General features: G+C 51.3%; 1 protein-coding gene and 1 long non-coding RNA gene across 2 annotated transcripts in view; both read right to left on the bottom strand.

Annotated features, from left to right (window-relative positions):
- The window catches only part of LOC310675906, a 32,630-nt gene that overhangs the window by 12,888 nt on the left and 5,448 nt on the right, over positions 1–14,294 (bottom strand). The window lies entirely within an intron of this gene.
- Positions 1,436–8,771, bottom strand: FZD4 (frizzled class receptor 4). The gene is made up of 2 exons (XM_083436558.1): positions 8,273–8,771; positions 1,436–3,019 (listed from the first exon to the last, which is right to left on the bottom strand). The coding sequence occupies exons 1-2, from the start codon at positions 8,540–8,542 to the stop codon at positions 1,688–1,690; spliced, it is 1,602 nt and encodes a 533-aa protein (XP_083292684.1). The 5' UTR covers positions 8,543–8,771; the 3' UTR covers positions 1,436–1,687.

Below are 14,294 nucleotides of genomic sequence, written 5' to 3' on the forward strand. Positions count from 1 at the left end.
GCCTTTAAAGAAAGAAAGAAAACTAGCCCATCAAGGTGACAGATTCGGGCCGAGCACTCTCCCTGAGGTGCTAGCTTTCTATATGCAAGAAGATTTGGGGGGGTCTTGCAACTGCAGCTAGAAATGGTACAGTCCAACCAAGGCTGCTCCGTACAATTACTCTGATCGTGGTAGATCAGTTCCTGGGAAAATTAGCAGCACAGGTGCGAGTGTGGCCCTTGTCTGGAGGCAGCCCAGAGCCTTTGCAGCCTGAGCCACAGAGCGCTACCAGTTCAGCCTGTCTGTGAATGCTTCTCAAAGTAAAGCCAGGGGTTTCTTATAGCACAGGAAGAAGGGGGTCGTGGACATGCCTGAATTTTAGCAAGCCAGTAGCTTTATAGCTGTGGACCGGGCAGCAGTGGCATAGGAGGGGGGGGCGCAAATGGCAGAGGCACCCTCCTGGCTGTGATGTCTCTGCGGCAGGGACAGGCAGCTGTATGCCTGGAGGACAACATCCCCCATACACCAGTAGAACCCTAACGCTGCCAACCCATCACTCACCACCCTTATCCTGTCTATTTCTTGTAAGCAGCAGGTTTCAAGAATCTCCTTTGGTTTTGCTTTTTAACTTAAGATCCTGATGTTCAGCACCTGGAGCTTGTGCAGAACACCTAATACTGGGAAAGAACAAAAGAAATCTGAGCCCAGAAATGTGCTTCCAAGTCCCAGAACTGAATAGATCTTACAGGCCTTCCACACAGACACACACACCCCTGGGTTACCCCAAGCTTCCTTCATTTCATCAGAATAATTCAGAGAGGGTCACTGTGTTGCTGCTATGGTTGAACATCCAAGAGTCAGACGTCCTTGCAGACCAACAGCAAACATCTCAGAAATCTACCAGTAAGCTACCTTCTGCCTACTCATGGTTTGGATTGACCTCGGACAACCTTGTGGACTCCAGAGGTTGTTGGGACTACAACTCCCATCAGCATGGGGTGCGGGCAGGGGCTGATGTAGCCCAGCAATAGCTGAAGGCCATCAGGTTGTCCTAGGCTGGCTTAGACTATAGGGACTGTGCTTGGCTTCCAATTATCTGACAGCCCTAGTGGCATGCAGACATCAGGGCAGGCGCTGGAAGACGAACGTTCACCTTCCAACCCTCCATGGCGGCAGACCTTTGCGCAGCAGGATCTCAAGTCCCTGGAAGCCAGCAGCCCTGAAGAAGAGTTCCCTAGAACAACAGCAGCAGAGATCCCCTCTCTAAATTCTTTCCTGCACAAGACACACAGCTAAAAATACAACTCAGGGCAGGGTGAGGAGGAATAAAGAGAAGGCACATGATGCGTCACTAGGAGGTGCTAAGTCCCAAGACTCCTCAAGGCACAAGGATGCCGCATTTCAACCGGTTCCCATTTTTTGTCTTCACAGCTTCTGAAAGCCTCTGCAGGCTCCCTTTGTTGCTTTTTTTTGCGGGAGCAAAGCCCTGCTGTTCACAGCACACACACACACACAAACAAGTCATTGCAGTTTATTCGGGCCTTCTCTGCACGCCCTTTCCCCACCACCTCCCAAAAAGCACAGCTCCTTTCCGTGGCATGCAAACCACTGCGACGTTCCTGCCGCAGTTGCTCGCGTGAACCTGGCTCTTCCCACAGGCGGAGAGAGCGCGCACCCGGCAGGTCCGCCCGCTGTGCGTTGGTCCACTTTATACCACAGTCTCGTTCCCTTTCCCAGGCTTCACCCAGCCGTCGGCCCTCTTCTCCCCCCGTTTGACCCTGCCAGAGTTCACCAGCCGGTTCGAGCACTTCTGCCAGGTGTGTAGCGTTTTGGCAGACCAAATCCACATGCCGGAGGTGATGCCCACCAGCAAGGACATGAAGATCTTCAGCATCTCCACCGCCATGTTGGAGTCGTCCGCCGAGTAGCGGAAGATAGTCCAGTTGGAGATTTCGTAGAAGTAGCAGGCGATGACGCAGGTGGCCGGGACGGTGTAGAGCACCGAAAAGACCCCGATTTTCACCATCAGCCTCTCCAGCTTGTCGGTTTTCGTCCCGTCCTTCTGAAGGTTGGACCTGATTTTAAACAGAGCCACCAGGCCGGCCGCAATGAACAGGGTCCCGATCACCAAATAGGTGAAAAGAGGAGCCACCACGAAACCAGTCAGTGCGTCCAGGTTCTGGTTCCCCACGTAGCACAGCCCGGTCAGCTCGTCCACGTCCACCAGCCTCATGATCAGGATGACAATGGTCTTCACGGCAGGGATGGCCCAAGCCGCGATGTGGAAATACGAGCTGTGCATTTCGATGGCCTCGTGGCCCCACTTGAGCCCTGCGGCCAGGAACCAGGTCAGCGTCAGGATCACCCACCAGATGGAGCTGGCCATCCCGAAAAAGTACATCAGCAGGAAAATGATAGCACATCCTGTGTTCTTGAGGCCTTCTTGGACGAGGACAGGTTCTGCCGCCTCCTCAAAGTCGCAGGAAATCCTCTCCCGGCCCACGATCAGCCGGACGATATAGGCGATGCTATAAATATTGTAGCACATGCTCAGGAAAATGATGGGGCGTTCGGGGTAGGAAAACCGATAGGAATCAACCAGAAAGGTCAGGACCGTGAAGGCTGTGGAAATGAAGCACAGGCTAGCCCACACAGCCATCCAGATGTCTGTAAACTCCTTGGCCGAACGGCTGTAGAGGCCGGCGTCGTAACCACACTTAAGGGCGCAGTTCAGGCTCCTCTTGACCCAGATGTATTGATCCGGGTTGGATCCTACCGAGTGACATTCCTCTCCAGGGTTCAAGGGCGACTTGCTGTGAAGAGGCACCTCTTCGTCCCCCGGGCCCTCCATGCACATGTGGTTGTCGCCATTTTGCGGTGGGAACTTGCTGCAGTTCAGGGTTTCCGGCCAGGAGAAGCCGAATTCCTTCAGGACCGGCTCACAGCGCCTCTTGACGGAGAGGCACATGCCGCTGCAGGGGCCAATTGGGGTGTCGATCTTTTCCGTGCACAAGGGGACGTAGACGGAGCAAAGGAAGAACTGGAAGAAAGAGAGAGGGGGAGGAAAGAAAGGACAAGACAACTTTTAGGAGGCTGTAGGTCGGCACCAGCACGCTCTCCCCGCCCCAAGCCACTGAGGGAAAATAAACTTGGGAATCGCTTTTTAATACAGAACATAAACCTGAAAGTGTTCAGTTGCAAAAGCTTCAGTGTGCATTTTGCTCACACTTTAAGATTTGGCCAAGGTCATACCAAGGATCAGCACAGAGCTATATTTCACAAAATGCATACAGAAAAAGCACATCATTCATTCTTGAAGGCCATGGGCCAAACCAGATGGGACTTTTATAGGATTGCCATACGTACAGAATTTCCCAGACATATCTGGAACGCTGTGGTGATAAGCAGTGTCCAGGTGAAAATTGGCAGGAGCATCCAGGAAAATCCGGACGTATGGCAAGCCATGCCAGCAATGTCATTTTTCCCGATTTCCCTTAAAAATAGGCAATTTTATTTTGTGTCAGGATTTTCACTTATTAAAATAAGGCAAACCCTAACTTTTATCATGTAGTTTGATGCTGCATAGCTGCTTGTTTGCCACTGTCCCAGTCAGGACTCACCCTGCCTTCCGACTATTTGTGATGGTCCCTTTCCTCCTTCCATGGCAGATTGCAGGATCAGGGAGGGAAGTCTGGTTAAGACTGTAGACCCCCACCACACGACAGTCCTGACTGGGCTAAACAACGAAACAAAAAGCTCTGCAACACCAAATTGTGTGACAAGGCACATTTAGTTTGGTCCAGAATACAAGAATTTTTAAGGAGTACAGTGGTACCTCGGGTTACAGACACTTCAGGTTACAGACTCCACTAACCCAGAAATAGTACCTCAGGTTAAGAACTTTACCTCAGGATGAGAACAGAAATTGTGCGGCGGCCGCACACAGCAGCAGGAGGCCCCATTAGCTAAAATGGTACCTCAGGTTAAGAACAGTTTCAGGTGAAGAAGAGACCTCCAGAACGAATTAAGTTCTTAATTCGAGGTACCACTGTATAGTGGTACCTCAGTTTACGAACTTAACCTGTTCCGGAAGTCTGTTCTTAAACCGAAATGGTTCTTAAACTGAGGCACACTTTCCCTAGTGAGGCTTCCCACCGCCAGTGCCTTTCCACCATTCGGATTCCATTCTTAGACTGAGGTAAATTTTGTGGCGTTTGTAAACCGAATTGTTCATAAACAGCGCTGTTCTGAAACCGACGCACCACTGTATAAACTCAAACTAGAAAATATGCTACAGAGGGTAAATTTCATGGGAAAGGGCAATGATATATCTCCCCCCCTCCCAGACTACAATTCCATCCAGAGCATCTCCTCCTTCAATTCTATAAAGACTTGGCTATCATGCCTGACCCATGCAACAGAATCAAACGGAATATTCTTGCCTTGTAGGGGGTTGGACTAGATGACCCCTGGTGTCCCTTTCTAACTGTACAATTCATGATTCTAAGCCACACTATTATTGTTTCCGGGAATTATTTAATGCAAGTGTAAGAACCCAAGTTTTGAGTTCTGCCCTCAGATACAGATTTTAAAACTCTGCATTTATGAAGTGAGCATGGGCAGGATAACTTCCAAGTTTCGACAGATTTTCTCCCTTTTTTAGGGTTCTGAAAGTTTTGGTATTGCTGGGAATAAGTCTAGCAAAGTGCTTTATAGTCTCATTACTCCCATTTTTCAGACAAGGGCTCAGTGACATGTCCAAGGCCTATGCTCTTTAAATTAAACCTGTCTCTTTAAACTCTGAAAGAGCTTTATTTCCCAAACATGCAAGAGAATACCAGGCTTCCCATTAAGAAACAGTTTTAAAGAAGGAAGGAAAATTAAGCTTGTAAACAACCACTTTAGCTGCCAGCAGTAAGCACAGAATCCCTCTCAATGACCATCTGAGATGGCTATCTCTCAAGGATGCTTTAGCTGAAATTCCTGCATTGCGGGCGGGTTGGACTAGATGACCCCTGGGGTCCCTTTCCAACGCTAAGATTCTATGACCAGGCAGGAATGCTTTAAAACATCACAATAATCTTAGGCCGCAGTTACTAATGTGGGCTAATAAAAATATCTGTGGGCTAGTAACTTGTCTGAGCTTATTTGCAAGGCTGTTTTAACTGCGTGAAAAAACCAAGCATTTCATTTGCCATTGCCTGCGCTTGGAAGCTGCACAGTTGCCCATTTCTTTAGTACATTCCATTTAGAAGTCAACTCAAAGATTCTCTCTCCAGTGGTGTGAAAATAGCTGGAATACTCCAGGCATAGCTGCTCCTCGTTTTGTTTATTAACTCCAATTCAGAGTGCACTCTCTCCCGTGTGAGCCGCAGTCCAAATTCCTGAGCTGCCAGAGGGAACATACATTCAGGCAGGGATAACCTGCCAATCAGAGGGGGGGGGGACCATTTCAGCTCCATCGTTTCTTAAGCCAACTGCTTTCCGACTTCACGGGTAAATTAACCTCAAGAGAGGGAGGGGGGAGAACGCGGGAAGCAAAAGAGAACTGGAGAGATCTTCTGAATATTCTGTTTCACCCTGGCAGCCCCTCCTGGATTTAGATGTTATTGTAAGTGGGTTTCTTATCTGCAGATTCACACCCAGTGGAAATGTTTGCACCAAAAGTTCTTTCTCGCATGTCTGCATAAGCCTTCCGGTTTCCTTCCAGGCCCAGAAGAGTGTGGTTTAGTTGCATATTTTATAACTCGCTCGTTTGATTGTTTTTATTCTTACGTTGCAAGCTGCTCTGCGTACAATAGAAGGGAAATGGCATAAGCAGCTTTGACATTTCGTCTCAGACTATCGTAGTTCCAGGAGGAAGCAAGTCCAAAATCCCTGCTGCTGTTATGAAGCTCACTAGACGCCCCTGGGCAGTGGCGTAGCGTGGGTTGTCAGCACCCGGGGCAAGGCAAGTAATTTGCGCCCCCTAACCCGTGGATTTTAGTAGGGGCAGACAGCTGCGAGTGCGAGCGCGCGCCCCCCAGATGTTGCGCCCGGTGCGGCTGGCCCCCCCTGCACCCCCCACGCTACGCCACTGCCCCTGGGTCAGCCTAACCAACCTCGCAGGGTTGTTGTAAAATTTGGTGGGAGCTGGGAGAGAACTACTATATATGCAACCTTGGACTCCATGGAGGAAAAGCCGGAAATAAATGTAGTACCTGTTGAAATGCACAGGGATTTCTGGAACTGTGGCTTTGCACTCCAGAGTTGCAAGTTAGATATTAACTGCCCACCAGCAAGTTGGAAAATAAAGGAGCAAACAACCTTCCTCACTGCAACTGAACAGAGAATTACCAAAACAAAACTGCAAATGACGGGGGCAGGGCTGAATCCTGGTTGGCTTAAGTGCACCTGCCACCCTCCTCACCTTGGATGGCAAGAATTTGCAACCCATCTTCAGAAAGCTGTGAAGATGTCTCAATGTGTGGCGTTCCTAATTTGAACTCTTCTCTCTCCCTCCCTCTTCCACCCACCCACCAGGGGGGTAAATATCCAATTGCACCTGCTGCTTTGAGATACTTGGCAAAGGTTGTTTTTTGGTGTGTGTTTTTCCTCTCTTCTAAATGTCAGCTACTATCTGCCCTCAGGGCTCTTTGCGCCAGGTTGTGCCAAAGCATAGCAAAGCGGGCGTTGGACTGATTGTGAGCCGTGGCAATTCACTGAAAAGAACTGAAGGTCTACCGCAGACCTGCTGCGGTTCCCCAGCAAATGCAAGATTCTGGGAAGCCCCCTGCGGAAGCATCGCTTTCTGAAGACTCTCCTGCAATCAGAGAGTGTGTCTGCCTGGCTCAGGTCAGCTCTACAAAGGAGGGAGATGGTCTATATCTGGTGCAAAGTTCCACAAAGCAGCTCAAGGAGAAGGAGACACGTTTCCCTGGGGCTGTGCAGAAGTCTAGCGTGCCCGTCCTTGTGCAATTGGGGGTGTATGTATCTGAGTTTCAAGGGGTCAGGTACACAGGGCAAACAGGATTCCTGGGGCAGCGTTCTTCTTGCAGGGGTGGCTTTGCCCAGCTGAGGCTTAGCAACATCTGCCCAGCAAAAGCTCCACGCATGCGGAGGCAGAGCTGGATTAAAGTTGGTGCCTGCCGCTGGAGGGCTCAACAGCTCTTCTGCACCAAACTGCCAGGGCGAGGGAGGGAACACCTGAAAGGGCCAGCAGCCTGGATTACCGAGAACCGGGGATCCCAGAGCGTTTAGGGCTACTGACACCAGAGGTTCGTTATCAGGTCATCACGGCAGAATGGGGAAGAGACAAAGGAGGTGGTGGAAATCAAAACACAAAGAGGCAGGTGGCACAGGGAGCAAAAAGTAGCGTCGAACAGCGAAAGGGCTTTACACTCAAGCAGAAAGGCAACTCTGATCTCCAGCCTTTTGGACTCGGATCCAATAAGCCCCCAGTCTGAGGTTTGAAGTACTTAGGGTGGGCATGGCATGCACAACGCACCGCCCTGTTTGAGAGTTGGCCAGCTTCAGACTCCCGGCTGAATCAGCACACCTGATCCCCCCAAAGCCTTCTGTCTGGAAACACCCAGGAGTGGATTAGGCTCTCCATTGCTGCCATGAGTGTGTTTCGAAAGGGTGGGGAACACTCACTATTTCCTCATCCTAGCAGTGAATAACACGCCAGGTATGGCAGAAGAATTGGGTCTGAGGCGGAGCCCCACCACCCACCTTCAACATCCTTGGCTAAAGTTCCTTTTTGTGTGCAGCAATAAGAGAACAGTAACCTTAAGCATGAACAGAAAGCATTCCGCTCCCGAGCACGTAGCCCCCCACGTCTAGGCTTGTGAAGTGCGCTCCCACCCTCAGAGGACGAATCACCACCTTCCCACAGCGGTAAGGGAAATGCACTCTGCACACGCCCCGAGACCCTCTCATGCATTCACTCCAGCCGCAGCGTCCACTTCTGGCTCATTGCTGGCGCTAAAAAACACCAGTCTTTTGAAAAACCCAGAAGTGGCTGAGCGGCGTTCTCTTTTGCGCGCGTTTTCCCCGACGTTAAAGCCCGTTAAAGAACGGGATTACTCCTCCTACGTAAAATGGGCTCAGGATCGCAACCCGCGGGAGGCAACTGGGCGCAGCTCAAGGCTGACGACTCCCCAAGGAGAAGCGTCCGTGGGGAGCTCCGCCGGCGCGCAGCCCAAGGTAAGCGGTAGCCTTTACCAGCCTCGAGGGCCGGATAAATCCCTGGGCGTTTGGCGAGCGAGGAAAAGAGCCCAGACCCGGCGCGGAGAGGAGACGTCGGACCCACCTTGAGCTGGCTGGAGCAGCCGTACTGGATGAGCGGCGTGAAGGTGGTGAGCTGCAGCTCGGCGTCGGGCTGCCAGTCGTTGCCGGCCAAGTTGGGCATCTTGGTGACGTTGTAGCCCAGGTTCTGGCACATGGGGATGCGGATGGCATCGCAGCGGCGCTCCTCCTCGTCGAAGCCGCGCGCGCCTTGCGCCCGCAGGAGAAGCAGGAGCAGCAGCGGCGGCAGCAGTAGCAGCAGCCGGGCAGCGTTTTCCCCCGGCTCCGGGGCCATCGCCCAGCCAGCTGCCCGGCTTCCCCTTCGCCGCCGGGCTCCAGCCCAGCCCGAGAGACACGAGGAAGCCGCGAGGCGCCACCCCAAAGCGGCCCCGCCGACCCAAAACGCCCGTACAGTCCGTGCGCCCGGCCCGTGCGCCCTCGGAGCGCGCGTCTGGCTGAGCCGGCGGCGCAGCGCGGGGTGACACCAAGCGAGGCAGCCCCTCCAGCGAACGCCAGGCGCCGCGGCCAATGGCGGAGGCCGGCGAGGGGTGGGGGGAGCAACCTGCCCGGGGGAGGGGCCGGCGGGCGGGGGAGGGGCCGGCCCGCCCCGATAGGGAGCCGCGCCCACCGAGGGAAAGTTAGAAGCCCGCGCGGGGTCACTTTCCCGGGAGCGGCGGGGCGACGGCGGCCGTTTGGAAGAGGCTTCGGTGCCCCAGGGCGAAGGAGCGCCGCGGCGGAGCTTGCTTAGCGTATTCGGCGGAATTGAAAATGACCGAACCGCCTGGGAAGTGGAGGGGGCGGGCTGCCGTCTAGGCTAGCTCCGGCTTGGGGCGCAAGGCTGCAGAGGAACCCATTCCAAGGGGCCGAGGTCTCTTCTTCCCCTTCCTCCAATATTTTTTTTGAGGGGGACAGCTTCCGCCCTCTCCAAAGTCGATGGACATTGCCATTTAAATTTTTGGGGGGTGCAACACGTGATCAATTATGTGGGGCAGGGCTTAATCCAGTTGGCACCCCTGCAAGGCTGCAATTCTTTGCAAACTTGCTCGGAAGGATCTTTGAGCTTGCTGCTGAACAAACATGAACAGGAGCACGTATCTTATGCATTTTGTGGCTTTAGAATCATAGATATGTACAGTTGGAAGGGGCCCCATTCTGGTCCAACCCCCTGCAATGCAGGATTCCCAGGGTGGCCTCGAACCACCAACCAGACACTCTGAACAGAATTTACATCCCACTCACTGTACTGGCCAGCTGTTGAGGGTAACTTTTTATGCCTTGTGACACTTGTGGTGCAGTGGGTCAGTGTGTCCGGCTGTTAACCAGAAGGTTGGTGGTTCAAGGCCACCCAGGGATGGCTGTGGGCAGGATTCCGGCATTGCAGGGGGTTGGACTAGGTGACCATCAGTGTCCCTTCCAACTCTATGATTCTATCAATTTTATTTATTTATTTATGAAGAATAAAGGTAAAGGTACCCCTGCCCGTACTGGCCAGTCTTGACAGACTCTAGGGTTGTGCGCCCATCTCACTCAAAGAGGCCGAGGGCCAGCGCTGTCCGGAGACACTTCCGGGTCACGTGGCCAGCGTGACATCGCTGCTCTTGCAAGCCAGAGCCGCACACGGAAACGCCGTTTACCTTCCCGCTAGTAAGCGGTCCCTATTTATCTACTTGCACCCGAGAGTGCTTTCGAACTGCTAGGTTGGCAGGCGCTGGGACCGAACGACAGGAGCGCACCCCGCCGCGGGGATTCGAACCGCCGACCTTTCGATCGGCAAGCCCTAGGCGCTGAGGCTTTTACCCACAGCGCCACCCACGTCCCTTATGAAGAATACTCATGGGCTAAAATGTCATTTAAGAAAATCAAAAGTGGTTTACAACAATTACACACAAATTACGTTAAAAAGCACATGAAAACACTTAACTCACATATCACTTGCTATTACTGCAGACGTTTTTTTCAAAACCTTTGCAGCATAGAAATGTTTTCAGCAAACATTTAAAGGTTTAAACAGAAGGTGCCTGCTATTGGACGATACTCAACAGAACCTGTTGGCATCTGTCTGTCTTGGGAGATAATGGAGGAGTGCCCCTTTGGGGGTGAGGTCAAGCTGCTGGAAGGTCGCAGCGGCTGCTGTGGCTGTAGAGACATGTTTGGTTGCAGCTGGGGCAGGTCACATCCATGGAATGGAAGATGGCAGGATCTCTCCCAAGGTCGTGCTCTATGGGGAGCTGTCTTCAGGCACCAGGCCACTTGGCAGACCAGCTCTGTGTTACCATGATGTCTGCAAACAAGACGTGAAGGCTGGCAACATCCACCCTGTCATGTGGGAATCCACAGAACTGGGAGAATGACACTAAAAGTTTGGTTGCTTATCCATTAAGTCCCACCAGCTATGCCACAATGGGAGCTATTGCTATGGTCAGAAGCTATTGCTTAGTCAGAAGCTTCATTGTATTCAATAGGGCTTATTCCATGGTAAGTTTAACAGTGCAATCATACGCTGTTATCTACGCTGGTTCCCACTATGTTTCCAAGCACAATTCAAAGTGTTGGTGCTGACCTTTAAAGCTCTTGGCCCTGTATACCTGAAGGAGCGTCTCCACCTCCATCATTCAGCAGGGACACTGAGATTCTCCCCCAAGGACCTTCTGGCAGTTCCCTCATTGCGAGAAGTGAGGTTACAGGGAACCAGGCAGAGGGCCTTCTCGGTAGTGGCACCCTCCCTGCGGAAAGCCCTTCCCATCAGAGGTCAAGGAAATAAATAACTACAATTTTTAGAAGACATCTAAAGGCAGCTCTGTACAGGGAAGTTTTTGGTGTTTGATGTTTTATTATGCTTTTATATTTGTTGGAAGCCACCCAGATGGGCAGGGTACAAATAATAAAATTATTGTTATTGTTATTACGCATGTCCAGCAGTTAGAACAAGAATAGTGAACTCCTCCTGAGCGTTGTTGGACTCCAGTCCCCCTCATCCCTGACTATTGGTCATGTTGGCTGGGGTTGATGGGAACTGGAGTCAAACAACAGCTCCATCAGGCCTCTTCTCCCTCAACAAGATTGCTCAGTCTGTAGAGCGTGAGACTCTTAATCTTATGCTCGCAGGTTCGAGCCCCACAGTGGGCAAAGGAATTCCTGCACTGCAGATGGATGACACTCGTGGTCACAACTCTATGATTCTATGAGCTGTTACCATTCCAACACACTGCCTCAGTGGGAGAGATAGGAAGCAGGACTCAGTGTTTCGTTGTTGTTGTTCAGTCGTGTCCGACTCTTCATGACCCCATGGACCAGAGCACACCAGGCACTCCTGTCTTCCACTGCCTCCCGCAGTTTGGTCAAATTCATGTTAGTAGCTTCGAGAACACTATCCAACCAACTCCTCCTCTGTCATCCCCTTCTCCTTGTGCCCTCAATCTTTCCCAACATCAGGGTCTTTTCCAGGGAGTCTTCTCTTCTCATGAGGCGGCCAAAGTATTGGAGCCTCAGCTTCAGGATCTGTCCTTCCAGTGAGCACTCAGGGCTGATTTCCTTAAGAATGGATAGGTATGATCTTCTTGCAGTCCATGGGACTCTCAAGAGTCTCCTCCAGCACCAGAATTCAAAAGCATAAATTCTTCGGCGATCAGCCTTCTTTATGGTCCAGCTCTCACTTCCATACATCACTACTGGGAAAACCATAGCTTTAACTATACGGACCTTTGTTGGCAAGGTGATGTCTCTGCTTTTTAAGATGCTGTCTAGGTTTGTCATTGCTTTTCTCCCAAGAAGCAGGCGTCTTTTAATTTCGTGACTACTGTCACCATCTGCAGTGATCATGGAGCCCAAGAAAGTAAAATCTCTCACTGCCTCCATTTCTTCCCCTTCTATTTGCCAGGAGGTGATGGGCCCAGTGGCCATGATCTTTGTTTTTTTGATGTTGAGCTTCAGACCATATTTTGCGCTTTCCTCTTTCACCCTCATTAAAAGGTTCTTTAATTCCTCCTCACTTTCTGCCATCAAGGTTGTGTCATCTGCATATCTGAGGTTGTTGATATTTCTTCCAGCAATCTTAGTTGCATCAGTTTTGCCAAAAGCCCAGCTCCATCAGGCTCTTTGAAAATGCTCCTTCCCGTTTCCTACTGAGCAGTTGTGTAGCGTGGGGGGTGCAGGGGGGCCGGCCGCACCGGGTGCAACATTTGGGGGTTAGGGTTAGGGGGCGCAAATCCACAGGTTAGGGGGCGCAAATCCACGGGTTAGGGGGCGCAAATTACTTGCCTTGCCCCGGGTGCTGACAACCCATGCTACGCCACTGCTACTGAGGCTGCAATGCTCTACACACCTACAGTGCGATCCTATGCACATCAACTCAAACCCACTGAGCTGAAGGAAGCTCTCTCCTGAGCAACTGTGTATAAGGTTCAACTGGGAATTCTTCTGAGTAAGCATGCCTAGGATTGGGTCTGTGCCAATACTGTTGAGTGTGACAGGATTGCTTTTGTTCTCTCACCTCCACGCCCTCTTCTGCATCTCCCAAATGTCTCTCACACCCTTTTCTAATCCTCGCACATCTTGCAAGGGTCCCCCTCTCAGATAAGACCCATCTACAACTCTCTGCAGGGAGTTGCACCCATTCATTATGTTGCAGCGTGTGCCTGATAAGATTCAGCCTAACACAAAAGAGTCATTGTTTCCCCCTAAATAAGAGCAGACAGCTGTGGTATTCCACTGGTCAAACAACTAATAAACCATTTTGCATAGGAAGAATAAGGGTCAATTCAAACAACTAAATTGTGGGGGGGGGGGAGACAGATGGGAATCCAGTAGAAGATAAGTCAATGGGCCAGGAGACATCTGGAAAATCAGACAAATGATCCATGCATTGCTTAGATTAGTCTTCCCCAAGAAAGTGTCATCCAGATGTTCTAGACTACAATTTCCACCAGGAATGGAAGCAGTGGATGGGAGTTTTAGTTCATCACATCTGCAGGACACCAGCTTGGGAAAGGCTAGTCTCGCCTGCCTGGAAATAGCTCTTCAGGGTTTGGGGCAGTTGGAGAGGCAGTGTAGTGTAGTGGTTAGAGTGCAGAACTAGGACCCCAGGGTTCAAATTCTCACTTGGCCACAAAGCTCACCGAGTGACCTTGGGCCAGTCACTGCCTTTTGTAGAATCACAGAACTGGAGCTGGAGTTGTTCCTGAGGGTCATCTTCTAGTCCAATCCCCTGCAATGCAGGAGTCTCAGCCTAAACTACGTACCTCACAGGGTTGTGGGGATTAAATGAGGAAGGGGAGAGCCATGTACGCCACCTTGAGTTCCTGGGAGAGAAAGGTGGTATATGAAAATAATAATAATAATCTCTCTGGGAAAATATAAAAGTTATACATTTGAGCACAATATTCAGAACTCTTGTAGATACAGATAAATCAATTAATAAAAGGTAAAGGTAAAGGTACCCCTGCCCATACGGGCCAGTCTTGACAGACTCTAGGGTTGTGCGTCCAACTCACTCAAGAGGCCGGGGGCCAGCGCTGTCCGGAGACACTTCCGGGTCACATGGCCAGCGTGACATCGCTGCTCTGGCGAGCCAGAGCCGCACACGGAAACGCCGTTTACCTTCCCGCTAGTAAGTGGTCCCTATTTATCTACTTGCACCCGGGAGTGCTTTCGAACTGCTAGGTTGGCAGGCGCTGGGACCGAACAACGGGAGCGCACCCCGCCGCGGGGATTCGAACCGCTGACCTTTCGATCGGCAAGCCCTAGGAGCTGAGGCTTTAACCCACAGCACCACCCGTGTCCCTTAAATCAATTAATACTTATCAAAATAATTGGGGAGGCATCAGATACCAACCACCATCTGGACTGGATATGGAAAATGTTCCTCAACAAACAATTAGCACAAATTTAAAGGGAAGTTTCCACAAGTTCAAATTTTTGTGTGTGTTGGTGCTCAGGTTCCTGCAGGGCTTGGACCCCAACTTACGCTGCAGCCAGCATTTCATGCTGGAAAACAAAGCAGCAAATACATTTATTTTTTGAATTTATATCCCGCCCTTTGTCCCCGAGGA

Source organism: Podarcis tiliguerta (assembly GCF_965153285.1).
Source record: "Podarcis tiliguerta genome assembly, chromosome: 4".
NCBI lineage: Eukaryota > Metazoa > Chordata > Lepidosauria > Squamata > Lacertidae > Podarcis > Podarcis tiliguerta.